This window comes from Phytophthora ramorum (genome assembly GCF_020800215.1).
Source record: "Phytophthora ramorum isolate Pr-102 chromosome Unknown Phyram_PR-102_s0008, whole genome shotgun sequence".
NCBI classification, from domain to species: Eukaryota; Oomycota; class Peronosporomycetes; order Peronosporales; family Peronosporaceae; genus Phytophthora; species Phytophthora ramorum.
This window is the reverse complement of record NW_027150654.1, coordinates 1827200-1853974: the sequence shown is the minus strand read 5'-3', so window position 1 is coordinate 1853974 and position 26775 is coordinate 1827200. Positions and strand designations below refer to the sequence as shown.

Genomic DNA, 26775 nt, shown 5'->3' with positions numbered 1-26775 from the left:
GATGTCCTTGTGGTTGGAGGTGGCCAGCCGAATGAGTGGGTACGAATGGACAGGGACCGTGAATGAAGGTATCGACCTAGCTGCTTGCTCAACGACAGAGTCGGAATCATCATTCGCCAATGCCTTCTCAAACCACTGCACAAGACAGAAACATCGCTGGCCGGCAAGAAAACCAAGGCACCTAACTACCGGCAGGGCACAAGTGCTGGCTGCGATGAATTCAGACAACCAGGTGGACTCCTTACAGTTGGGAGAAGAAAATCTCCTTATGCGCGATATTTTTTCACGACCGAGTGACAACTTACGTTTCCTGCTCCTGGTCATGGACTCCTCTCGAGATATGGAACTGAAAGGGACATGTGCGGCATCCTCCCCACCCCCAGCACTACTGTACCACTACGTCATCAAGCTGAAGAACGACAAGCTCAGCATCTGGATGAAGAACCTAAAGAATTTCTGCTAACTGTAGAAGGCTTGAAAATCCTCGTCCCAAATGCACTTTCGCAGCTATGTGGCCTACATGCTTTTCGAGAAGGTATCTGCCTCGACACAACTCATTTTACTGAGTGAGAGCAACATCCGACAGCGGGTCGGCGAGATTGGTAGTCTGCTTGCATCCCGTTTTGTGCATCGAACGATGGCGCCACTGCAAGATATCGTGGCTGAGGGTGTCACTGCATTCGCTTCGCCTCCCACGACATCCTACCGCTACGTCATCGAGCTCAAGAGCGACGAGATGAGCATCTGGATGGAAGACCTGGCTACTAAGAAGCAATGGTGCGACCCCGTGCTTTTGGTTAATGGCAAAGACGACTCAGATCCAAATGACTTGTTTGTCTGCAGGTACAAGGGCGATATGGTCAAAGGTGACTACGTTTCACCTGCCAACGCAATTCCAGACGCGTCGGCAACAGACTACGTCCAGGTATGGCTCAACACTGTTCTTTGGTGTAGTAGATTGTGTTGACTTATCGTTACCTGAACCTGATTGTTTCGGTTGTGTAGTGTTTCCGAGACTCGCTAAATAGTGATCTTGATGATGCAAGCGATGTGCAGCGAAAGTTGATTCCGCTAAAGGGCGGGGCTCTTTGTCTGGTCCTGGCTGTTACAATTCGAGTTCTTCGCTCGAATTGGGTGGCAAAGTACACGTTTGACCTCGATCCCGTCTCTGTTGAACGAATTGACGTGTTGGAGTCGAAGTTGCGCGACGTGCAAGACGAGCTAGAGAAACTTCGCGGCGGGCAAGCGCCTCCATATGTGAAGCTCACGGCCACGAAAAAGCACGGGAACGCGATTGTGTGCTGGAGCTCAGTCAAGTCGGATGAGGTTGTCTCGACTGGTTTGGACGGTGTGGTTAAAGTTCTCTATGGGGGTGTTTACAGCATTGGTGCTACAGTGACTACCACCACTTCTGGATACAATCAGTCTGTTCAATTACTGAACAATGGCAAGACAATTCAAGCCGCTTGCCCTCCATATGCGCAAGGTTACAACAGCTCCACACGCCTGTGCGCTATTGAGCGTTTGGAGAAGAACGATGTGCTGACAGTATCGAGTTTGTGCGGTCTTGCTGACACGTCCTACCTCTCTATCGTTCGTCTCGGGAACTGAACGCCCAATCGCGAAACAACGTTGTTGATGCATTTGTAGGCGCATTGGGTAGCATGCAAGTGGTGCTACGGTGGGGTTTTTTCCCCCTCAAGTAGGCAATAGCACCGAATCGGTAATCATTACGGTTGAGAGCTTAGGTATGTCATACTTCAGCTTGCTTATCACAATGCAATTTTGCCCGGTGGATTGAGTGAGCAGCACTTTCACAATGTACGCCAGTACTCCCTCCCAACATTTCTCTTTGGGAAGGCGCGGATCCAAGTTCAATGCTAACGGTATTCATACGACTTCATTTCATTTCGATCCAGACAGCACAACCGATTTTCACGCCCAGAGAAGATCTAAGGCCGCTGTGCGCTCTTTCACGGCACTTTTACACCGGCTGATTTGGCTCATGGCGCCGTCGCAAGATATTGAGGTGGGGGGTGTTACCACTTTCACTTCTGCCCGTGCTCCAGCTCAAAACTGACAAAAGGAGCATCTGGATGGATGATCGAAGCAGCAAAACGCAATGGTACGAAGGCAAGATAGCTGTTGTATTTACCCCTTTTGACACGCAGCTGAGTTCATTGTTGTGCACAGGTACAAAGGGGTCATGGCTAAAGCTGACTACGTGACGTCCTCCTACACAATTACAGACGCATCTGCGATTGATCACCTCAAGGCAGGCTGTTACGCCTTACTTGACTAACCAACTGGTATCTAACTGTGTGACGCATTTGTGTGTATGTAGTGCTTCCAGGACACGTTGGACTCCAAATTAGACGGAGCTGGTGACGTGCTACGGGAGTTGGAGTTGTGGAGGGAGGTGGCATCCGACTGGCATTTGCGGTGACTGTCCGCATTCTTCGCTCAACGAGAGTGGCAAAGTTCACGTTTGATTTGGGGAAGTGCATGATTTTCAAGCACGCAGTCGTCATAACAACGGCATCGGTAAGACGGTCCTAAGGACGGACCCAACGATCGCAGCCTACGAAGATGAAGATGGTGAATAACCGAGTCCTCAGACGCCGACAGCTTTGAAGACACTCCAGCATCTGGTTTTCCAAGAGCATTGGAGATGCTATAGTTCTTCTGTAGGAGTAAGAAACTAACGAGATCGGTAGTGAAGCATGATAGCGTGAGGAAGCGTGGGATAACCCCCGATAATTATGCGGCAAAGTTGAACAAGGAAACATAATCTTCATGAATCCTTAGTGGATACCCAAACCGGCAAATCCTCAGCGGGGGCAAGACTCAGTAGTGCCTGAAGGGGAGGTCTTGAGCAGGGAGGAAGCGTGTGTGTATGTCTTGTGGAACTTAGCGTTGCAGGGCTACTTGATGTTTACCACGGAAGCTCCTCACCCCCAACGTCGTAGAACTTGCCCGTGTCAGCCAGGGTAACACCGCCGATGACGTTAGCGAGGGCACGCGCGCACTCATCTGGCTGAAGTCTAGTATCCACACCCTTGGCCATGTCGGTCGCCACGAAGCCAGGATTCAGTACAATCGCCGCAATGTTGTGTTCTTTGAGCTCCAGAGAAAGGTTGGCGTTCACCATGTTCAGCGCGGCTTTCGACGTGAAGTAGCTGATATTGGAAGTGGGGACGTTCTCCCTGATCTCACCCCGACCGACCACCTCGATGCTACCCGCAAGCGATGTGATCTGCGCAACTTGGGCGCTCCCATTCACTGAGGCGGCGTTCTTCAGGTTCGGCAGTAAGGCACGAGTCACGAAAAAGGGGCCTAGTGCGTTGGTTTCGAAGTGGCGCATAAAGGCCTCTTTCGTGACGCTCTCGATCATGTCTGCCTCGCAGATACCAGCGTTGTTGATGAGTAGATCAATGGCAACTCCACTGAGCTCTTTGGCCGCCTTCACAATGGACTTGTCATCGCCTACGTCCATCTGGACGAGCTTGTAGGGGTTCAAGGCCTTCAACTACTCCACACAACAAGCAGCAAAGCAACGTCACATCCAGTTCCAACGGCATACATCTCAATTGCAGCATGTGCATACCTTCGTTGCGTTGGTTGGGTCGCGGGCGGCGCCAATAACATTCCAACCGTGCTCGCTGTACCACCCAGCCAAGCTAAGGCCAATGCCGCGATTCGCTCCGGTGATTAGAACAGTCTTGGCAACCATGCTTGTATCGGATATCGCTTGAATCGGAAGTCGCTAATTGAAAAATGACGTTTCAGTGGAGCGAACTGCACTAACAGAGCAAGCCACACCGCTCGTGCTTACGCTTTTAACCTGATTGTGGGCCTCCAATCTGGTTATGTGCCCAATGCGATTATGGGGCAGCGCATAAGCGCCGAGACAAGGTGCTTATGCAAAAACAAACGGCTCCGCTATTACATGTAATTGCAAACGCTAAGTCCCCCAGGCGCGCGATAGTCAGCTTCAATCAGTTGCGGAGCGTGGATACTGTTATGTTCCTCTTGCTTGTAAAAGTAGATTTGAGGAGGCGAAGGGGGTAACGTTTTGACATGCGAAAAGTTGGTGAAAGGCCCCTGCTTTTTCACGACAACGGGGCCCTGAACAAGCTCAACAACGAATCGTTCAAACCGTTGAAAGAAAATACAACCGATTTCCGGGTTGGTTCTTTCAAGTTTCAGTGCATCTCGCATCATTTGGCAATTCGCTGCTCATGACATTCCAGATGCATGCTGGGAGAGTACTACAAACTTCCTCCCAGATCCAGACACCACTTATCTCTACTCAGTTGAGCTGAAGGGCGAAAAAATGAACCTTTGGCAGGCAATCAGAAGCAGTGGTACGTTGTGTTTTGTCGTTCATCTGGTGCAGGAAGTTTGACCATCGAGATGGCAGGTACAAGAATGGGTTGCTGTCGCGAATTCTCGGGGATTGTTTCCAAAGGGGAAAGTTGATTAATGAGAATGAAAAGCAACATGCAAGCTACGCCTGAGTGACCTCTTTTCTCCTATCGTAGCCTCCTTCGTGTAGTTGTGGACGCGTGCCAGTGCCCACTGTTGGCTTGGGCAGCGTGCCTAGAGCTAAGAGATCTGCACACTGTCTGTGCTCAGCGAGCTCACTGGCCAGCGGCACCTCGCAGCCGTTGCCGTTGGTCAGTCTGCGGGTTGTCAGCAACACGAGCTTGATCTCAGTATGCCGACACTGCCCCCAAAGCTCGCGAATGTCTGGAGCACTACTCGAGCTGGCTGCGGAGAGCTTCGTCATCACTCGACTTGACGTAGTCGTGTACGTTGGTGGGGACATTGTGCAGCAGGTTCGTGAGGGGTTTCCATGAGTTCTCGATCGCCTGCAAGCCCATCCATGACACCAGCAGTTCCCAGCGTTCCAGGGACTCGTTGAAGCGATGATCACAGATTGCTTCGACGCCAAGCATTATACCTTGGCTTGAGACCAATTCCAGCAGCTCGGCGGTCTGGTTGAGCTCTGCGTCAGCGTAGAACTTCAGACGAGATCCATGTACATCGTTCTCGCGCCCCGATATCAGATGCTGGATGCCAAACGAGTGCGGCCTTGCTTCGACCACCTTGAATGGTCCGATCCACTGCCCCAATAGCTTGTTGTTGGGCAGGCGCTGGTCGATCCGCGACTAGAGCACGAAGTTACCAGTGTCGAAGTTTGCAGTTGACCCTTTGTGAGCCGCCATGTCCTGGAGCTGTCGGCGTTCCTTTTCATCCAGAACTTCTTTGTGCATGCCGTGCAGGGAGTTGCGCAGTAACTCGAGCTGCTCGTCCACACACTCGAAGTCGGCAATCAGCACTGGATCAGCATCAGCTCGGTGATCGACAATGGCGTCCAATGCTGAGGATGCCGGAAGCCCCGTGAAGAGCTCAACGGGAGAGTGGCCTCCTAGCGACTGGACAGGAGTGTGGTTCAGGTTGGCTTGGAGCGCTGGTAGGAGGTACGGCCATTCGTGCACGTTGATGTTGCACTCCATCAAGAGCACTCTGACACGTGGCGACTGGACGTAAAATGTCCGATCGTCGTTTCCCATTTTCCCATGGAAGCACTCGCAGTGATGATTGGTCCAGAAGTGCGCGCGACAGGGAAGAACGAGGACGAACGGAGAACTGGTACAAGTTCCCACAGCATACTGAGACCAAGTGACTTCCAGAAGTCCTCCCAATGTCGAGTTACTTCCGGAAGTCACGTGTGCCTTCCGAAAGTTCCTTCCTGATGTGACTCGCAGATGACCCAAACGTTGTGGGTGCGGAGGCTGACCAGACGCTCCTGATTTGTACCCACCAAGACCTTTCCAATTTCCCAGTATACAAAGCCCAAGATATTAGCGACCGACCAAGACGACCAGCCGGATATGTTATGCACGAAGAGCCGGCTTGCGACCAGGATGTGTCAGCCTCCCGGATGCTGATTACGCCAAAGAACCCTATAGTGAAACCAAGACAAATGTGCATGTGGAAGACTTCCAGCAGAGACCTTGACAGAAGACTTCTAGCAGAGACTAAAAATAACAGAGAGTTCGTTTTGCCACCAAGGGCGCAAGTGTTTTCCAGGGCCCTTATCAGTTGGCCTGGAAGCACGCTGGGATAACGCCGGACAAGCCGCCGTGTATTTCCGGGGACCCGGGTTCACCCAGCCTGCGTTTGGACGCGTCGTGATCGCGAAGACCGCTGTGGAACTCTCCGAAAGGCTCAAGACCAAATTAGGCGGTGACCGAGTGACGCGCATTCGTACGTGATCTGTCCTATTTCATATTTCAGTTGGGAGTGTGTCCTCTAGACCCCCCATTTCATAGTAATTGCCGTTTCAGGAGGTTGTTAGTAGTCACCCCCCGGAATTTGATCGAATAGACTGCTGTGTGATAGGACTGTATATTGAGTGATCCGGAAGTGGTTTTCCTTTTGGATATATCTGAAAGTTATCTTCTGGAAGGAGTTATAAATCCTCCTTACTGGAAGTGGTGCGCAACAAGGGTGCATCTGGAAGTGACCAGTCTTCCAGGTGAAACACAAGTAGACTGGTGTACGGACCCACTGCTCAAGGGTCCAAAAGAATAAGTAGCAGCTGTATATTGTGTATAACTCTCTGTATTATTTGGTCATCTGGGAAGGCTTTGCTAGTGGTCTAACCCCAGCAGTACTAATTGCGTCGGGAAGTGAACGTACGCACTCTGTATTCTTGTATTCATTTTGATTGTGTAGGAACAACTCATCAGGTGGAGTCCGGTCTTCCGAAGACAAACGACACCTATAGGGATTACACAAGGTCACATGCCAAGCTACTTCCGGAAGTCCCGTACTTTTGGAGGTAGTCTGACCCCATTGGGCTTTCCGAAAGGCGAAGTTTAAGCTTCCTGATCGGCCGAGTCTTCTGGCGCGCGTGCGCTATACACCCTGGACGATAAAGGCGTTCACCCGCCTCGCCTCAACTCGCACCACTTGGAGGATGTCCTTGTTGAGTCTCTCAAAAGCGCCGTTGAGCCATGGACTATACACCGGTGTGAACACTTGCTCCGTCTTCAACCGCGCACACAGATGTTTCACCACTTCGTTCCGAAAATGAGTTCCTTGGTCGGGCTGGAGCATCTCAGGGATTCCATAGCGAGCACACCATATAGAAAGAGCCTCTGCAGCCACAAATGATGTTGGAGTGGCGCACGGAATGAGCTCGCTAAAATGGGTCAGCTCGTCTTTGACGACCAGGAGGTAAGCCGTGTCTCCATATCCGCTGCCGAGGAACAGGAAATCCCAGTGCAACGCCTCATTCCGCCTCGTTGCCACGATCGTTGGTCCATACGGTCGAGGAATTATGCGAGGGCCTTTCACATGTTTGCAGAGCAGGCAGTCACGAACGAACTTCGATAAATTTCTCGACGACACGGGCGATCCAGAAGCGCTGCTGCAGAAGTGCTTTCATCGATTCTTGGCCTCGATGTCCTTGTGCACCAGTATGAGCCACGACGAAAATCCGGGCGAGGAGCTCTTTAGCTCCGTTTGTAATCCACGGCCGGCCTTCGGCTGTCAGGACACCATCCACCTCGTCCAAAGCGACTCGCAGTCGGGAACGCTTGCGTCCAGCAGCATCTTGAGCTACGCGGATGTCATCCATCGTAGGGAAGACGAACTGGATATCGGAGAGCGGGCGTAACGGGGACATCGCCGCCAAAAGGGTAACATGGCGGCTCCGCGTCTGCACCGCGGCCACACGGACGATCTCACGTGTGTGCCACCGTGAGATGATGTCGGCCCCGACGTTGTCTTCTCCTGCAATGTGTTCGATGACATAGTGGAGACCGCACAAGCGCATGGCCCAGCGCTGCAAGCGGTCTCGGACGTGTTTCTTGAGGGCTTCGTGGGGTGCAAAGATATAAATCAAGTTTACATGGTCGCAGTACAGGCGAAATCCTTTCGGTCGAAGCAGCAAGTACTCGAGGTCGTGGCACGCTTTCACAATGGGGTACGCTTTCTTCTCCACGATCGTCCAGTTCAGCTCATTGTGTTTGAAGGTGCCGCCCTTGCAGATGATCAGCTCGTGATGCTGCTTCGCAACCGGGAGTGTAGGGTTCCAGTCGATTACTTGAGTCACGATGATCGAGTAGCCGGACAAGCTGGCATCCGTGAACACCAGCAGCTCCGCATTAGGATCAGGGGATGCCATGAGTGCCGAGTTGCGAACGAGAGACAGCATGGCCTGGTAGGCGGCTTGGTCGGCTTAGGTCCAAGCCGTAGCGACTGCAAGTGCATTGCGACTGCGCCCGCCAATCCGCTTCTTCTCTGCCGCCAATTTTGCCTGGAGTGGAGCGATCACCCGCGAATAATCAGGAAGGGAGTCTTGCAGTCAGTTGGTCGCGCGTGCTCAGCGGTCAGCCCATTGGCCACCGCCTGTGCCACCAAGTGATCGAGCGCTGTTCCGTCTTCGGGCAGCTCTTCACTGCCAGGAAGCTCGTCGCCGACTGGAAATTCATCGTCCTCTGCACCTAGCAGTGAAAATCCGGCTAGTTGGGCATGCTGGTCTTGAACATCAATCCCAAGTGTCTTCAAGGCATCACAGCCTAGCAGGAACTCATCGCCTTCGCCCGCCAACACCACGCAAGTCACTGCTCGCATCGAGACCGGCCCCGCAATAGTGAATGGTTCCAAGTCCAGCAGAACTTCGTTGTCGCACCTCACCAGGCGCCCGTCAGCCATCTTAGCATCCACTGGCATATTCAGTGGGGTGACAGCCAGTGTGAGTTGTACACTCCGCAGAGCGTCCAGAAAAGCTTGGGGAATGACACTCTTGTCGGCACCAGTGTCGGGTGAGTATGGTACTTCCAGCAGACCATTGATGCGGACGGTCGCATCGGGTACGACATACCGCGCCGCCTTCGATCGCAATTGACCCGCGCGCTGCTCCTTGGCCTCACGGAAGCGCTTCTTCGCTTCCTCTCGCTGTGCATCTGTGGCCGCCGGGCAGTCCTTGAGCCAGTGGGCTCCCTTGCAGACCAAGCAGCCGTCATGAGGAGGAGACCGCGAGGGCCGCACCACCAGTGCACCACCTGTTCTTGGTGGTCCTGCAGCTGGCGGTGCCGGGCGTGACGAGGGCAACTTCTCACATGTGGCGCGCTGCGGCTTGCGGTCTGGCCTCAGCGGCTTGGTATCCACCTTTGCCACGTAGTTCTGCAACATTCGATGGAACCGTTGCTGTACCTTCGCGTGCTCCAGTATCAAGTCAAAGAGGGCGACATCATCTGACTTACAGTCACGCCTCTCCAACTCAATCAGTCGCGTGATCTGAGCCTTAAGGACCGGATGCTGCAAGTTTTCCACTAGTAGACGACAACGAGACTTCATCCGACTCTTGTAGCCCGCCTCTGCCTCGCTCCCAGCTCCGATGAGCTTCTGCAGGCCATTGTCCTCCACAATACCATTGAAGTCTTCGTAGTAGCGGAAGATCCGAGCGTCGCAGTCATCAATTGACAGCTCCATCTTGAGCTGTTGGCGGAACAGGGACGTGACGTCTGGCACGAACTCGTTCTTGAGCGTGCGGCAGCGTGCTTGCACAGCAGCCATGATGTCCTCGTCGGTCACAGAGGCCACATGCTTCTTAAGCACGTAGGTATCCATGTTCTTGAGAGTCTTCGCCTTGACAGACCCTCTCACTGTAGCCACGACGTTCTCGAACGTCTCGCCTGTGACAGCACAGCGATGACGGATCTTGTCCACGTAGCGTTCCCATTCGCGGTGCCACTCGATCAACGCTGCATGCTCCCAGCTGGACAATTCAGGGGGTCGGATCACCTCGAATATCGGCTGAGGGATTGACATCTCGACATCGCCGTCGAAGTCCACCGTGAAGCCTGGCATTGTTGTAGTTTCTTCTACCGAACCTAAGACGGACTTAACAGTACCGCGCTCAGGATTCGAACTTAATAGAAGTTGTCCAGTAGTCTTGAGCTCAGCGACGACAGGAAATCTTCGGTCAGCACGCGCACCAAAGAGATTTACGAACTCACGAGCGCAAAGCTAGTTTTGTCACGAATTCCCGGGGATTGTTTCCACAGGGGAAAGTTGATTAATGAGAATGGAAAGCAACATGCAAGCTACGCCTGAGTGACCTCTTTTCTCCTATCGTAGCCTCCTTCATGTAGTTGTGGACGCGTGCCAGTGCCCACTGTTGGCTTGGGCAGCGTGCCTAGAGCTAAGAGATCTGCACACTGTCTGTGCCCAGCGAGCTCACTGGCCAGCGGCACCCCGCAGCCGTTGCCGTTGGTCAGTCTGCGGGCTGCCAGCAACACGAGCTTGATCTCAGTATGCCGACAGTTGCGGAAAGCTGACTACGTGACTCCGGAAAATATCATGAGCGGCGCCTCCTCAATCAATTACGTCCATGTAAGTGCTTTTTTCAAGCTCCTGCCGTCGATGTTGAGAAACAACTGATGAGCAGCTACTTCACGATATGGTAATGCATCCAAGTCGCGCTGGGAGCGGATACTGAAGAAACCGACGCGATTAAGCGAAAGCTGATGCTGAGAAATGACAAATTTCGGATGGAATTGGACGTGAAAGTGCACATTCTTCGCACGTCGTGGGTAGCCACATACGCCTTTAATCTTGAGCCGGTGTCCTTGGAACGGGTTGTCGCGTTTTGGAGCACGAGGCCAAGACGGCCGCGCTGCAAAAACTTCGTTGGCCTGGTGCAGTCGCTTCCGTGTTCCTTGAATCTACACGCAAAGATGCCGTGAATCTGTGCTGGCAGCCAGTTGAGTCGAATCTCTTCCACGTGACCCGCGAGAATGGGGTCGTGCAAGCGCTCCAACCAGGGATTTACTCGATTGGACTTCTCGTGGCCGGTGTGTCGGGAACTGTGCACACCGGATGAGGGAGGCCTGCGTCATGCTCTTGGATAAGAATGAAAAACTCCGAGTTACTTGCAACAGCAATGTTGCGGGCACTTCCCGCTTGGCAATGGTTCGGCTTGTGTAGTCGCAAGTCTTGTTGAAGCTGCCAGAAAACGAAGAAAAAAATAGTACTAATAGCAGTACTTCGAAGTAGTACGAGCCCCAGCAGCAGCTTTTTTATTGTTTTGAACTCAAAGGCACGCATGGTTCGAGCTGTAGTTCATTTTTGGATTCCGCAGCTTTCCCAGCTATTTGTTTGCTTAGCTCTAGCTCATTTTGCTCTGGAAGTGTGCCAGCACATCGACAGTCGTACCGAAGTGCTCATACCGCGGACGTACAGGCTCGGAAAGATCTGGCCATCGCATTTGACGCCAAGTTTGTCGCCTTCTTTCATTGGAGTTAGTGCAGTCAGCAGAGTAACGTGCTGGTCACCAATACCAGTGTCGAATGAGCGGAGCGTTCTCCCATTCCTCATTAGTCGAGCACTCTGATCAAAATCGCCATGCGGAACGCGCACGTATCCCCAGGACGACGAATAATTAGCATGTTGTTGCGTTCAGCCACGGCAGTATCAGCGGATTCACCCTTCCAGAGCACATGCGAGATGTCGTCCGTTCCCACGGCTTCGACAGCGACAGCCCCAGCCTCCGTTTGATGGAACGGAGTTCTTCACGAAGAGCGCGGACTTGCGCCTTCAGGGCGTAAATTCTCTCGGCAATAGCAGGGTGGAGATTGAATATGTAGACAAATACCCAGGACGTCTCGCAACTCCAATTGAATTGCTTCGTCAGCCTGCGTCCTCAAGTGGCGCTGCACCTCGCCAGTAGTGTTCAACTCAACCACCACCAGCCTGCACAACAGTTAAGAGGAGTAAAGCACACATACAGGTTGTACTTTAAACTAGTGAGGAGCGCAGCCGCTTACCACGAGGTCGTCGCGAATTTCAGCTCCAGGAATTGTGTTTGTTGGCACCACGATGTCAGAGTGAGTGAGCCAAGCCGCCAGAATACCTTACGACAAGAGGTCAATACAGGCGTATCCTTACTTACCGTGAACGCTAAGAAGTGTCATTGCTTCTTTGAAACGGGTTCCTCCTCCAATAACTTCAACTTATCGGTCTTGACTGTGAAGACGTAACGATAGGACGAAGCTGGCGGTGGTCTGGACGTCGTGATGCCTACCATCTCGATATCGTTTGCTGAGTCCATCGTCCAAGTGGGAACGTGACAGAGAAAGTAGACAACGAGCAGGTCCGTGCGATGGCGTACCTGGGAAAGGTGCTACATCCGATCCGACCGTTGAAAAAGCTACGGTGAGTAGCGTGGCCAACAAGTTGACTATCAACCTGCATCCTCCAAGTGCTGAACCTGTTGTCCTGTCCTCGCGTCCCCGAGTCCCTGCACAAGACACGCCCCTCATCCAACACAGGCGACCGACACAGCAAGGCACGGGTTTCTGGACTAAAATACGACCATGGCTTTGATTTGAGGCACTACCGAGCTCCACCTGCCGCAGCAAATGTCCTTGCAGCTTGCACCTGTCCACCAGAGCGCGTCGGTCATCGTAGATCGACATCGCCATTCACCACCCACCGAGAGCCGCCAGAGCGACGGCCACAGAAGGTTCCTCCTGTACTGAGCGACGTCCGTTAGCAGACCCTTGTTCGCAGACCCTTCAGCAGGTGCCTAGTACTGGTGGCCGGCCGATTTCTTCTTCTCGCCGAGCTCGAAGTGCTTGGTGCGCTTCATGGGCAGCTGCTTCTTGGTCTTGCACTCCTTGCACTCCATGCGCAGCGTGATCTTCTTGGTGGTCTTGGCCTTCTTGTGGAACACGGGCTTGGTCTGACCGCCGAATCCCTTCTGCTTGTCGTTATAACGACGCGCGCCCTGGGCGTACTTGGAGGCCTTGCCGGCCTTGTACTGGGTGATCTTGTGCACCGTGTGCTTCTGGCACTTCTTGCCCTTGCAGTAAGTGCGGCGTTCCTTCGGCATGTTCACCATGGTAGCTGAGGTCTACAGGCGTTAAGAAGGGAACGTTAGTGTGGGGGGTTCTCTAGCTACAGCGTCATGCATGGAGCCCTTCCTACCTGTCTTCTAGTCCGATTTCAGAAATTACGAGCCAAGTCAAAAAGCCGCAGCTTTCGAGCCCCGCGACAGCCAGTGGTTGGCCGCTAGGGGAGCTGTAAAAAGAAAACGAGTTTTTACGACGTAATTACGTCGGATGAAAATGATGGCATCCTAGTGATGTGGTGTACATAATGTCGTCATCTTTTCGGCACGATGCACCACTTCAACGACGGCAACTTTGGGTTGCCGCATCGCTGACAAACCTGTTGCAGGGTGTAACGCTACGGCCAGTTGACTTGACGGGGAATACGCTGGCGTGGTAGCTCGGAGCTTTTGGAGTCCAAGTTGGACAGCGGTGGGGGTCAAATCGCGGGCGACCGCTTCGAGGCGTCGCGATGGCAAAGTCGAGACCAGAGGTGGCGATGGTGTCATCACGATCCTGCAACCTGCAACGTATGTATGGGTATTGCCGTCAACCACAGCGCTCAAAGCCGAGCCCGACGTGGCTCTCATTCGAGGCCAGGTTGGTGTTCGACTGCCAGTCTCGAAGGTCTTGGAATTTATGACAATAATGCAACGATGCAGAGCAGGCTGCCTGGAAATAATGAAGGACGAGTTCGTGTCAACGATACAGGCAAACGGCAACTGAGGGTCAAGTCAGTGCAATGTCCGCCCTATGGCGGGCACAAACCGTCATTCGCCAAAATGTGATTTCAACCCGCATCTAATTCGCCAAAACTCGGCTCCAACCCAACCCCTTGACTAAAAATAACAGCCCGCAGCTCAAAAACCGCAAGCCGCAAACGGCAAAGAAGCGAGCTGGTCTCGGGAGCGGCTCGACCTTCGAGCGCTTGTATCTTCCCTGCCACGCGTCCGTGAGATCGTCAGAAGCACTCATCATCTCCCCAGTCGTCCGCACTGCAATTCCAGCCAACTCGCACGCTCCAACTCGCTCTGTGAGGCTCGGGAAACGACTGTATATGGGCAACTCGGAGTCTCGAGGCGCGTCGGCTTCTGGCGCGAGCTCTGCGCGTCCCGTGCGGCGTTCATTGCCCCCACAATCAAGCGTGGATTCGTCCGATGTGGGTGGGCCCTCCAACCGCATTGAGAGGCGTTCTGCATCGATGCCAAAGGAACGAGGAGCCGCAGCGAGCCGACGGCCGCGTCCACGACCTTCTCGCCGCGCGCCCAGCAGCTCCAGCAGCGACGACGACCTGCAAAGGGAACGTGGTGGCATTGAGAAGGGCCAGGAAGCTACGGAGGAGGCTTCGTCGCAGCTCAGCTACTGGTACCTGATCAAGCACGGCTACACGGAGCTGGTACACTTGATCATCCGACCGCCACGCACAAACTACAGCCAGGAGGATCTCGGACCCGACGAGTTCTCGTTCGCTGGACGTGCATTTATGCGCGAGGATTTCACGGTGGTGAACGACCGCAAACAGAAGTTGGTGTGTTCCCATTGGCGACCGGTGACGCCCGCAGTGTCGCAGCCGTTGATGCCGTGTGTGGTGTATCTGCACGGCAACTCGTCGTGTCGGTTGGAGGCGCTAGGTGTGCTACGGACGTGCTTGGCTGCTGGGCTTACGGTTGCTGCATTTGATACGGCAGGCTGTGGTAAGTCGGGTGGCGAGTACATCTCACTGGGGTACTACGAACGTGACGACTTGAGGGATGTCGTGACGCATCTACGCACGAAGATGGATGTGGGAGCGGTAGCGCTCTGGGGGCGCAGTATGGGAGCCGCAACGGCGCTGCTGCATGCGGATAGAGACCCGTCGATTGCAGGGATTGTCGTGGATAGCGCCTTCGCGAGTCTGGAGCAACTGGTGGAGGAAGTGGTGGAACGCGGACGCCAGGAAGGATTGACTCTGCCTGGATTTCTGGTGAAGATCGTGCTCAAGTTTATTCGCTCGTCGGTGAAGAAGCGGGCGCATTTTGACTTGCGGCGGTTAGCTCCGATTGACCACGCCCCCGTATCTTTTGTGCCGGCGCTGTTCGTGGCTGCGGAGCACGATTCTTTTATCGCGCCGCATCATAGCGACCAGATCTATGCGGCGTACGGTGGAGATAAAAACCTGGTCAAGGTAGACGGCGACCACAACAGTTCGAGGCCGCAGTTCTTGCTCGACTCGGCGGCTATTTTCCTGCAGACGGCGTTGCAAGTTGATGCTGCGGTAACTGCGCAGCCGAGCGGCTTCACTGATGGACTTACAGGCGGTGGAGTGCGTGCACCATGGGAAGGTGCCATGGGCCGCACGTCGTCACTATCGATGTGTTCGTCTCCTGCCTCATCCTATCGTATGACGATGGATCTTGACGCTCGATATTCGGGCAAGAACTCGATGCTTGTCCCAATGGAGCCGTGGGCTTGTCCGTCTTGTACCTTCGTCAACCGGCCGCTATCGATGCAGGTAAGATTAGCTGCGTGGAGTGTGACACACGGAGTCATTAACGTTGTATGGTGTCTTGCTAGTGCGAAATGTGCCGGAACATATACCTTCCAGACGACGATGACGAGGCCGAAGACGCTGGCGAAGGAGATGACGAGGCCCTGGCTAATGAAGCTGCACGAAGGCGTGCGATGACCACTGGCGGTGTACGGCCTCCCCCGGCCCCAGCACAGTCACGAGGAGCTCCTCGGCGACGGACAATTGAGGCAGTGCCATCGCCAAGCACGTCCTTCGTGTCGTCTACATCCGCACAGAGACCTGCTCAGTCCGAGCGATCCGTAGGCATGGCTACAGTCACTACTGCGCCGACGTCACTGTCTTCACGAACGTCGCTGTCCTCATAGGTCATAGAGGAAGGTTAGTTTTGCAGATCCGTCCGCGTTTTTGAGTAGCTCACCACCGCCGCCAAGCGAGTCTCGATGGAAGAGGAAGCAAGCAGGTTGGTGAGACCCAGGAGCATGAAGTGGAAAAATGGATGTTCGCTGTCAAAATGAAGTGCCACGCAGTCGGGCCTTTGGATTGTATCCTGTCGGGTCGTGGTATGGCAGCATGCAGTGGGGCAATGCAGCGACGAGAAGCGCATTTGCAAACAACGAGATATAATAGCATTAAACCGAACTAGGAACTGAGACTATGTACGATGAACAATAGAGCTGAAATGATCACTTTCTCCGCATGAGGAAGAAGTAGCTGCCGTTAAATAGGACCCAAGCGCCCACGACGTAGGCGTACGAAGGGGTTAGCTCCGTGGTGGTTGCAGTCGAAGACCCGTGCGGGCCGAGGCCACTACCGCCCGTGAAGCCGACGGTGTCACTTGAGTTGTAGCTGCCTTCCGGGAAAAAGTGTCCGACGCTGTTGGAATCGCTGGAGCTGCCAGAGCCACTGAAGCTGTCGGAGCTGCTACCAGAACTGCTACCGGTGGAGCTGCTGGAAGTGCTGCCAATGCTACTTGCACTCCCAATTCCGCTGGTGCTACCTGGTGGTTCCACGGCAGCGCTCAGCGCAGGACTCTCACCTGACCCCATCAAGCTGAAATTATCCTGAGCCTCCAAATGCCTCGATACCTGCATGACCGGCGTCTCCACGGCCTTCGACACGTCGTCCTTGGCGTTCAGCAAGTTAGCAAGCTGGTTTAGCTGGTAGAACTCTCGAAACAAACTCGCATTGGGCGCTGCGACTGCTGCATCCACACTCGACGCCACCAGATCCTCTCGAACCCGCAGCAAAGTCTCGGCCAAAGAGCGGACACTGGTCTGCGACTGTCCGTACCTGCACTCGGGCAGCCACGCCGCTTCCGCCGCCTGTGAGAGCCACGCAGCACAGGCCTCAGATCTGCAGAGTCTCGTCGTCTGCTCTCGAGAGAGCGTCACCACCTGCTCTGAGGGCTGGAAAAGCTCCGTGACGTCGTATCCTGCTGCGTCTTGTCTGCATGACGTCAACAGCGCGTCCTCAAGGAACTCGCTGTCTACGCGGGCGTTGATGCCTTCTGGACACTGCTGCACGCCGCCCAGCAGCTCAATGGCGCGGTCCACGTCGCCTCGCTGGTCCCACCACAGCAACAGCTGCGACCCAGCGATGTATGAGCCTTGAGGGTCCTGCGTGGCGTCAGAACTGATAGGTTCTTGGGCACTTGTTCCGGTCACAATGGGGGTTATTACGACGGCCAGTAGCGTCGCAACCAGGAGGAACCCCGCCCTGCAACCACCGTAGCACCTTTTGCAGCTCGATCGCCTGTTATGTATTTGCGTTTTGATCCTCCCAGTGGCGGCGGAACGGCGAGAAAACGCCATTTTGCAGACTGCAGTGTCTGAACTGGACTTGACCTTGGATTCGCGATATCTCGGTCAATTCGTGGCGTGTGGGCTTGGGAAGCGGGTCGAAAGGAAGATGAAGAGAGCGGCTAGCGACTGGTGGGGACGGATGAGAGCGCTGCGCAGGTGGTCGTCCAGGAGAAGCCCCGCGGAGGCGATGCTGGCGGTGGGGTAGCTGGTGCTGACGTCCTGTCTGGTTTTCGTCTGGTCGTTCTGTTCGCGTCGTACTTAGTGCGATGTGTACGCATGATATATGGTAGGATACAACTATCATAACGCATACACTTTAAATACGGGATCACTGAGAATTACGTCCCATGCAGTGGCCTATCCATTGACCTGCAGCTCATGAAGCGCAAACTGTGAAGCTCGAAGACCATCGTGGAGGTATGCTTCCTCTATCCGCGCAGATCAGGCAATATAAGCTGCTTGAATACAAAAAGCCTTGAACGTGTTCTTTGAATCAGAAAGGTTGTCTCTATAATAGCGTAGCAGCATCGATGCCTAGGAGCAAGAAGCCCGAGTACAATACGCACACTAAACGAGTTTCATCCTTTTCTGCGGGGTATGGCGAGCAGGAGGAAATAAGAGCGGCTCCTCCATCCTCGACCTCAGTCATATGGGAAATTAATCGCCCGATTTGCTGTTAGGAGGTGGCACGCTTCAACCGGTGCCCTGCACTCCATCACAACGCAGGTGCCTTCCATCCTGCAGCTCAAACACTCGAGTCATCCCTGTTCGAATCGCCACCCTCATTCCACGTAGCACAGCAGGACTTCTCCCCACCTCCAACGCCGTGGGTCTCGACCTTTCCTTTAATTCCTTCCGTGCCGTTCAATTTTCAACCGCCGCGTAACGGGTAATCACTCGGGCCGTTTTATTTTCCATCGAGTCGTCGAGCGGACGAGCGGGCAGTTCGCAAAGCGCATTCGACTCTCCACCACCAAGTAGATGTCCAGTATGTTTGGGGGGAGACTGTCGCCGTCCAAGCCATTCGCGGCGCTGGACTCGACCCGATGGCTGCACTCCCTGGGCGCGCTGCTGCTCGTGGCCGTGGCGTGCTCCGTCATGTGGGAGCTGGCGGCGCTGCACTCCACGGGCTTCTTCGGCGTCTCGGACGAGCTGAGCGCCGAGTTCTTCACGCTGGCCGCGCCCAAGTCCGTGACCAACTCCAGCGAGTGGAAGGCCATCGACGCCAGCGTCCACGCCCAAGTGTCGTCCAACGACCTCCTGCACCTGAGCTACCTCGAAGCGGCGTGCCAAGTGGAGAGCGACACGGTGCTGCCCTGGACATACGCAGCCCCAGGCAACGCCGCCGACAAGTCGTTCCCCAATCCGCAGTCCAGCACGTCGCTGCTGCACCGAGGAGACCCGCGGCTCCTGCAGGAGCTGAGCAACTGCCCCGACGTGGACATCTACCTGCCCTCGGCAGCCAGGGGTCCTGCAGGCTGCGCTGCAATCGCAGGCCCGTTGAAGTACTTGCGCTCGAGACTGCTGCCCGACTGGGCCCTGCAGAGCCAACTGTATGACGTGGCCACCAAGCAGAGAAAGGGGTACTTTGGGCTGTGTCCGAAGACGCCCATGCTCTTCCTGTCGCCGGATCATGTGCTCAAAGTGGTCAAGTCGACGTCCTGGCCGGAGGGAAAGCCCGTGTACCTCATGGCCCCGACGGTTCACTTGGATACCAAAGCGACACACCACCCCGTGAACTTTACCAATGCGGTGCTGGAACTCACAGACGTCGTGTTGTGCCGCACCATGCGCTGCGACCAGGATATCAAGCACTTCTTGGTGCGTAAGGCCGCGGAGGACGACAGCAACACGCCCAAGAAGACGCGCGTGCTGTATACGAGCCAAGTGACGCCCGACCCGGTCAATTTAGCGCGCAGGATGCTGGACAACGCAGAGGTGCGACGCAACTCGGCCGACTTCGCCTACACCCGCTTCGCCCACACGACGTGGAACGTGACGTCCAAGAGCACGCAGGACGTGTTCCAGTGCTGGAACAACCACAGAGCCGAACTCCCTCCGCTGGACGTGTATCTGCTGCGCGCACTGCACGAGAACAAGCTGAACGACGGCACTAGGTACTACAAACCGTTCCCGGGGGACAAGGACACCAAGGTGCAAGTTCTGGACCCCATCCAGTTCTCCAAGAGGTTCGGCCAAGGCTCGTTCTTCGTCTGTCCGTCGGCTGATGACGACTGCCTCGACCTCGCACGAGCCTCCGGCGGTGTCATCGTGACGGCGGACGCCTACCCGATGAACGAGTTTGTATCGGGTCCAACGGAGGGCGTTCTGTTCCCCACGCAGCAGTCGTCGTCCTTGCCCCAAACGGAGTACCGCAGTCTGGTGTCTGACGACTCGCTGCTGCTGCCACCGCCAGCAGTGAACTACCGTAGCTCGGATCTGTGCTCGGCCGTGCTGAAGACGCGGTCGTCGCTGCAGTTGGACGCCCACAAAAGCATCAGCAGGCAGACTCGTCGCCGCTTCCACGAGGACGCAAAGTACTTCATTCTGAGCATGCTCGAGCTGCAGGCGTTCACACTCGAGGAGGCCCACAAGACAGCGCAGGAGGAAGAGCTCCAGCCGAAACTTCGCCACCGTTAAGACTAGAGAGGATGCAGGACGGAACCATTTATATATTGCGACCATTAGCTTCGTTGATCGCCGTGAGCCTTCGTGCAGCCAAGGACTTGTCAAGCGTTACACTTGCCGCGACCCTGGAGCCAGGATATCTGAAGGAACCATGCCTGAAGACTACCTGGGTGAGTGAACGCAGCGCGGTTGTCCTGTTGACTCTGATGGAGAGCTAACCTGTGAGGGTGTACGTACACTACCCACATGAGCAGTCAAGTCCGGCGCCAAGGACATGCTTGCGAGCGCTATCGCAGAAGTACTGACGCTGCGACCTCGTGTCCCGGTGACTTTCCTTGCTTCCCAGTACGTTATCCAGGCACAACCTGGACATTCACTCCCTCTGCTCATGAATACGATGCAGCTTTCAGGGCCTGGCGACGAATAAATCGGCTGCCGTGCTTTCCTGTTTGCGCGCGTGCCACCCGAGCAGTCCGGGGTTTCCTTCCGCTGTCGAGAAGGCCTTCCACGACCTCGCAGCTATTGACGCCAGCCTTGCCCCGTCGCTATTGAGCAGTAGCAGCGCTGAGTCTTTGCCTCCGCGATCGACGTCAGCAGCTTATCGAGGCTCGACTGCATCCCGAAAAGTGAGAGCTGGTGGCCCTGCCACACTCAGTGAGGCTTCGTTTGTGCAGCTTCTGCAGCAGCTGAGCGTCGACTTCCCGAAGCCTCTGCAGACACGGCTCCTTGAAACTGCGCTCTCGGTCGCCAACAGTACACACAGCAAGGAGACTCCGAGCACTCACGCTGTCGGACTTGCACGATTTCATCGAGGTGTCCAGACCTGCCTCCTCATGGAAGAACTCATGGATGCAGCAACGTTGCTGCTTCAAGCGCTGGACCCGAGCAATCCCAGCTCTATGACCTCCAGTGCAGTGGGTTCGGACGCACTGATGAACGCACTTCGCTCCTCTGCGACTTCACAGTTCCCACCTGAGCTGACAGTGGTGCTGACGCCTTTACTTGCTCGATCGGCGGCCCCACGATCACCCAAATCGTCCGAAAGCACTGTCGATGCCGACAATGCAAACCGCCACCTCCTGCAAATCAATGATGTGTACGATCTCCTCTTCGACCTAGCTTTCCTGCCGTAAGAGACACGAGGAAGGATGCAACATGCCGAAAAGCAAGGATGTTGGAAGATAGGGACGCCGATCCTGCTGTGCTACTGCGGAGGCGCCGGCAACAAGTGCGTATCGACACGCGTGCACTGCATGCCGTGTTTGGAGAAAGGGGGCGAGTTGGTTGTCACGTTCGACGCCAACATCGCGAACACGTCGTTATTGGCGATCGCGAAGCAGTGAGTGTAATGTCGCCGCAGTGCTTATAGTGCATGCAGCTTGCATTGAGCAATTGAGTTCTACCTTGCATTCACGGGTTAATGTTTCTACTTCGTAAAGTGGCAAGTTACCTGCCTTCAAAAAGAAAAGTTGTAGGTGTATTCACAGTGTAGATCGCAGACGATTTACACGTAGTTTGCCACTCCAATCTTCGCTCCCTTGTTCAATCACAAGCTTTTGGCCAGCACAAATGGAGCCGTCAACTCGGACAACTTCAGTGTTTGCTGCCCGTCCTCGTCAAAGTTGCTGGGCTTGAGCCAGCGCTCGAACGCGTCCTTCAAGCCGCCATTCCAATCGCTGTCAATGATGGAGAACCACGTCGTGTCGCGAGTGCGGCCCTTGTACACGGTAGCCTGGCGGAAAAGTCCTTCGTAGGTAAATCCATACCTAGTAGCAGCGTTTCTCGACGGCAGGTTGCAGCTGTCACACTTCCACTCGTAGCGACGGTAGCCGAGCTTGAAAGCGTTGGCGGCCAGGAGATACATAGCTTCAGCGGCAGCAGGGGTCTTCGACAGGCGGGAGGTGTAGTAGATGCGGCCGACCTCCGCCACCCCGTTGCTTGGATCCAGACGCATGTACGCGATCATGCCGACAGTGTGTCTGTAAGGACCGAGACGTGACGAGCACGTCAAGGCCCGCATATCCAAACTACAACATCCACTATTACGCAAAGACAAGTGGGTAAGTAAAGACCATGCACTGTGGTGCATGATCTCTGTCGTGCACATTTACTTTTGTATAGCGCACGTCAACCCACTTCAACTTGAAGTGGATTGACCAATCAAATTCATTCATTTTAGCACCGCCTTGGGCACTGCCCAGACGGCCGGCCACAGGGCCTTAACCAACTAATATCACTTTGCAATTTGCGTCTAACCACCTACACGCTTCCACATCGCGGACTACCTTCACTCGCGGCCTTCTACTAGCTCAAGCTTTACATCTGGTAGCACTTACGGTCATTTTCGCCGGGCAAGTGGTCAGAAGATCTTCAATCGACCGACTCGACTCGCTACTTCGGCTTTCAGCTCGACTACTGCTAAATTATCCGGGTTAGGGTTACTGCTTTCGCATATACTGCTACTCTACGTGTTCTCTGACTTAGCGGCATTAACGCTTTTCGCTAGCCGTATAAAGTCTTGCATAATCGACATTAACGCTTTTCGCTAGTCGATTACGCTAACTAGCCTCACGCTTTTTGCTAACGGTTAGTTATCCGAAGGATTTGTACTAGTTTAACGCTTTTCGCTTCACTAGTCACCTTCCCGCACGTAAGCCTAGTATATTGCGGAAACCTTTGGCCTTGTATGACCAAGGTGAACAACCAAAAAAGTAAAAACCTCAACTCAAACCCAGACCCTAATCTACAAGCAGTAGATCGACTTCGTATTAAGGGATTAAACTCAGTTAATCGCCTTGCAAGCTTAACTCACCACTTACAAGACCAGGAGAAGAGTTTTCACTCCAAGTCCGAGCGTATACTTTATCGAGAAGCTTGCCGTATCCTAAGTTTACAAGTGGTGCGTATTCATAACACACTCACTACTGTATTCGACCGTGAACTTAAGGAGAGCTCGCGTAAAAGAGCACTTGAAGAGGCTCAAAAGGAAGAGCTACTTGTTCAGGGTTTCTGCCAGAAGAAATCCAATTACAAGGCAAAGCGCCAACGCTTGAATTAGCGCTAAGTAGCGTTGTTTAAGTGTTGTTTTAAACTTTTTTTCGCATTGTTTTAGTGTAATTGCACTTTGGCTCAGCCAATCAGTAGTTGCCTAAACCCCAGCACCCGTATAATTCCGAATTTGAGAATCCGCGTAATTTTCAGTCGTTTCCTGAATTTTCGCGTAATTTTCGAGTAAGCTTTGGCGTAAGCTTCGGGTATTTTTCCAGTCTATGCCTAAGCGTACTGCTCGTGAGTGGGAAGAAGATCAGCAACATCGTCGCATTCTCACCATTGAACAAGCCGTTCAACGCGCTTTCACAGTTCGTGCTGCTATCCATTTGCAGTACGAGGTTACTTGCTTGACGGAACATCTCCGTGAAGTTTTCTTTCCGTTTTTCGAAACTCACCTCGACCGTGTTATCGAGACTGAGTTTGGACTGTTTCTCTACGAGACCGTCGACAACTTGAACACCTGCGTCAACCGCATCGACACCGAAGTTCGTGCTTTCGTTGATCGCGTTATCAGCATCAAGCGCGCCCGTTTCGAGTAGCTGTTGACAGTGTCGTTATAGCTCTAGTTCTAGTAGCTAGCAGCTGTACATTCGTAGCGTAACTTTAATCAGCTTTTAGCTCAAGTTACACTATCATGACTTCGTTAAATCCTAGCGGATGGTCTGCTGACCGTCTGACACAGTCTGTGGTCGAAATGGTGCAGAAGCAACAAGCACTAATCGACGTTTTGACTTCGCAACGCAAGGAAGTCAAAGTTGAAGGTATAAGCCTACCTCGCTTCTATGGAAACATGGGTGACTCGGTTGAATTGTACTTCGACCAAGTTATTCATTACTTTGAGGCGAAGAACATTAATTGGCAAGATGAGAATCAGAGTAAGCGCATCATTGCCATGATGACTGCCAATTTCAGGGGAAATGCTGCTGCATGGTACATGCTTTGCAGGGATTCCATTAGTGACGTCCAAGACTTGATCCAGAAGCTCACGAAGGAATTTGTTCCTCCGGATCTTCAGGAGCGTCTTCGAGATCGATTGTACAGTCTCAAGCAAAAACGTTGTTCTAGCTTGGAGGACTACATCTCTCGGTTCCGCGTTGCTATCATGCAAGTCAAGGACATGAGTGAGCTTGACAAGATCACGTACTTCATTCGAGGTCTTGTTAGCCCCACGAAAGAAGAAGTTCAGTATCGTCGTTGCACGACGGTATCTGAGGCTCTCTCAATTGCACTCGAGTATGACAGATCGCACTTTCGTGCTGGTCCGTTTCAGAAGAATCGTTGGACACCTCCAAGATCTTTTGGACGTTCCAACTCCACGTCATTCGCTCGTTCCAACACGGCTCCACAGCGTCCTGCTGACAATGAACCTGAGCCTATGGAAATCGACACTGGTCATGTGCATAACCCCCGCCGTGACAATTATCGTCGCCCTGTTCAGAACAATAACCGCAACAGTGGCAACCCGAAGAAGTGTCGGTACTGTAAGAAGCCTGGTCACACGATTGAACAGTGCTTCAAGCTTCAAAATCGACAGAATCATGGAGCGAACAACAGCTTTCCGTCTAACACTAAGCGTGGTCAGTTCGCTGTTCACACTTTGGCCACTGAAAAGCCAGAGTCCGTTGAAGTTGTTGAGATAAATGATCTCAACGCTGCTACCATCCAGTCACTACCAGCTCCGAATGAGTTGATTCGGAAGCCAGGTCTGTGTGAAGGCAAACGTGTTACCATTATGTTAGACACGGGAGCCACATGCAATGTCATTCGTCCTGGATTGGTGGATACTATTCCTGACACCATGATCTCTCAAGTCACCTTATTTGACGGAAGCACAACGAAAAAACGTGCCGTTCACAAGGGCAAGGTCACTATTGAGATGGATGGCTATCGATTCAGAGACTTAGAGGTCCTGGAATGGTCTATGAGTCCTGAACACGATGTCATTCTCGGAAAACCTTGGTTTACCAAGTACCAACCAATTATTGATTGGCGTACTCATCACCTGCAGTTCAAACCGCAAGGAATGAAGCCAGTGTTGCGCAAGGTGGAAGTATCTGGTGCTGAGTTCAAAGCCAAAGCCAAGCGCCATGACTACGATGAGATTTACCGCGTCAAAATTACTCCAGCTCAACCCGTCACGGAGGAACCACAAGAAATTGTGCCTCTCCTTGATGAGTTTGCTGACGTGTTTCCAGACGTTTTACCCGATGGGTTACCTCCTCATCGACGCGTGGAATTCGAGCTCAACATGAAGTCAGATGCTATGCCAAGCACACGCGCACCTTTTCGGCTCTCGAAGACAGAACAAGATGCCCTTGATCTGTTTGTCGAAGAAAAGTTGAAGAAAGGTTGGATCGAACTATCCGATTCACCTTGGGTCTCCAACATCTTTGGTATCCCGAAGAAAGACCCGAAATCAGGGAAACAACTTTCTCGAGCTGAGTGGCTACGGTCGGGAAATGCTACGTTACCGATTCGTTGGGTGATTGATTATCGTTGGCTCAACTCGCAAACGATCATCGCCAGAATTCCACTCCCAAGAGTTGACGAAACATTTGACAAGATGTATGGATGCATCATCTTCTCAGTCTTGGATCTCGCGCAAGGTTACCATCAGATGAGGATTGCCTTGAAAAGTCGTCAGTACACAGCGTTCCGCACTCATTCTGAGACCTATCAGTGGTGTGTTGCGCCAATGGGTCTTGCTGGAATGCCAGGTGTCTGGTCACGTCTTATGCGTGTCCTACTAGGCAAATATCCGTTTATCGTGGTGTATCTGGATGACATTTGTGTATTTTCCAAGAACATGAAGGAGCATCTGCAGCATCTCCGCACGCTCTTCGAAGTGTTACGCAGAGAGAAGCTGTACTGTCATCGTTCGAAATGTCATTTTGGGCAGAATCAAGTTCAGTTCCTGGGCCACACCGTGTCAAGTCAAGGTATTGCGGTGGATTCCAAGAAAACTGAAGTGATCGCCAATTGGCCAATTCCCATGAACCAAAAGCAATTGCAAAGCTTTTTGGGTCTAGCAGGCTACTACCGTCGCTTCATTTGCAACTACGCGACAATCGCCTTACCGTTTGGACCTCTAGTCAAGAAGGACCATACCTGGAATTGGAATGAAGAGCATGATACCGCCTTCAGCAAGCTAAAATCAGCATTGCAATCCGCCCCAGTCCTGACTTTACCGAATTTCTCTCTTCCGTTCATCGTGACAACCGATGCTTCAGGATATTGTGTGGGTGGAGTACTTTCGCAAAAACACAACGGACACGATCATCCGTTAGCTTTCCTCTCCAAGAAGTTGGGTGTGCATGAACAAAATTGGCCTACCCACGAGAAGGAACTCTATGCAATTAAGCTGTCGCTGGAAAAATGGCGTCATTACCTCTATGGTCGTCATTTCGACATCTACACGGACAACAGTGCATGCCAGTGGTTGTTACACCACCCGAAGGTTTCTTCGAAGCTTGCATGCTTCTTGACCTTCTTTGCTCAGTTCGACTTCACCCTGCATCACCTGAAAGGATCGATGAATGTCGTAGCTGATGCACTATCCCGTCCTCCAATGGATTCAACTCCGACTGCGTTGATATCACCACAATTGGCTCCGCCTCTTGTCTGCACAATCAGTTTTCATCATTGTGAGTCTGAAAGTGATAAACTGACATCGAGTTTTCGCGTAATTAGCAATCTACACACAGTCAATGCTTCGCTATCGACTCCAGACAGTCAAATCGCGACGGTTCCAGCCTCACAGAGTGTTGCGCGTTCCGCTATCAATACGATCAGCTTTCATACGTGTACACCGCAGTGTGCCAGTTTTGGATCACGCTACCGTGCACAGCAACATGATGGAGACTCCCAGAAG

General features: G+C 53.4%; 7 protein-coding genes across 7 annotated transcripts; 4 read left to right on the top strand and 3 right to left on the bottom strand.

Moving 5' to 3' along the window:
• Nucleotides 1-493: 493 nt before the first annotated feature.
• On the top strand, nt 494-1611 carry KRP23_9516 (uncharacterized protein; the record flags this gene model as incomplete). The annotated part of the gene is made up of 3 exons (XM_067895074.1): nt 494-777; nt 844-925; nt 1006-1611. 3 exons carry the CDS (start codon nt 494-496, stop codon nt 1609-1611), a joined length of 972 nt encoding a protein of 323 aa, XP_067742695.1.
• Nucleotides 1612-12610: 10999 nt separating this feature from the next.
• KRP23_9515 (60S ribosomal protein L44) lies at nt 12611-13181 on the bottom strand (the record flags this gene model as incomplete). The annotated part of the gene is made up of 3 exons (XM_067895073.1): nt 12611-12937; nt 13012-13018; nt 13141-13181. 3 exons carry the CDS (start codon nt 13179-13181, stop codon nt 12611-12613), a joined length of 375 nt encoding a protein of 124 aa, XP_067742694.1.
• Nucleotides 13182-13971: 790 nt separating this feature from the next.
• Nucleotides 13972-15788, top strand: KRP23_9514 (uncharacterized protein; the record flags this gene model as incomplete). The annotated part of the gene is made up of 2 exons (XM_067895071.1): nt 13972-15405; nt 15468-15788. The coding sequence occupies 2 exons, from the start codon at nt 13972-13974 to the stop codon at nt 15786-15788; spliced, it is 1755 nt and encodes a 584-aa protein (XP_067742693.1).
• Nucleotides 15789-16106: 318 nt separating this feature from the next.
• Nucleotides 16107-17234, bottom strand: KRP23_9513 (uncharacterized protein; the record flags this gene model as incomplete). The annotated part of the gene is made up of 1 exon (XM_067895070.1): nt 16107-17234. The coding sequence occupies one exon, from the start codon at nt 17232-17234 to the stop codon at nt 16107-16109; it is 1128 nt and encodes a 375-aa protein (XP_067742692.1).
• A 972-nt stretch (nt 17235-18206) lies between these two features.
• Nucleotides 18207-19865, top strand: KRP23_9512 (uncharacterized protein; the record flags this gene model as incomplete). Its single annotated transcript, XM_067895069.1, has 1 exon — nt 18207-19865. The coding sequence occupies one exon, from the start codon at nt 18207-18209 to the stop codon at nt 19863-19865; it is 1659 nt and encodes a 552-aa protein (XP_067742691.1).
• A 139-nt stretch (nt 19866-20004) lies between these two features.
• Nucleotides 20005-20986, top strand: KRP23_9511 (uncharacterized protein; the record flags this gene model as incomplete). Its single annotated transcript, XM_067895068.1, has 3 exons — nt 20005-20023; nt 20108-20198; nt 20257-20986. 3 exons carry the CDS (start codon nt 20005-20007, stop codon nt 20984-20986), a joined length of 840 nt encoding a protein of 279 aa, XP_067742690.1.
• Nucleotides 20987-21399: 413 nt separating this feature from the next.
• Nucleotides 21400-21819, bottom strand: KRP23_9510 (uncharacterized protein; the record flags this gene model as incomplete). The annotated part of the gene is made up of 1 exon (XM_067895067.1): nt 21400-21819. One exon carries the CDS (start codon nt 21817-21819, stop codon nt 21400-21402), a length of 420 nt encoding a protein of 139 aa, XP_067742689.1.
• Nucleotides 21820-26775: the final 4956 nt, after the last annotated feature.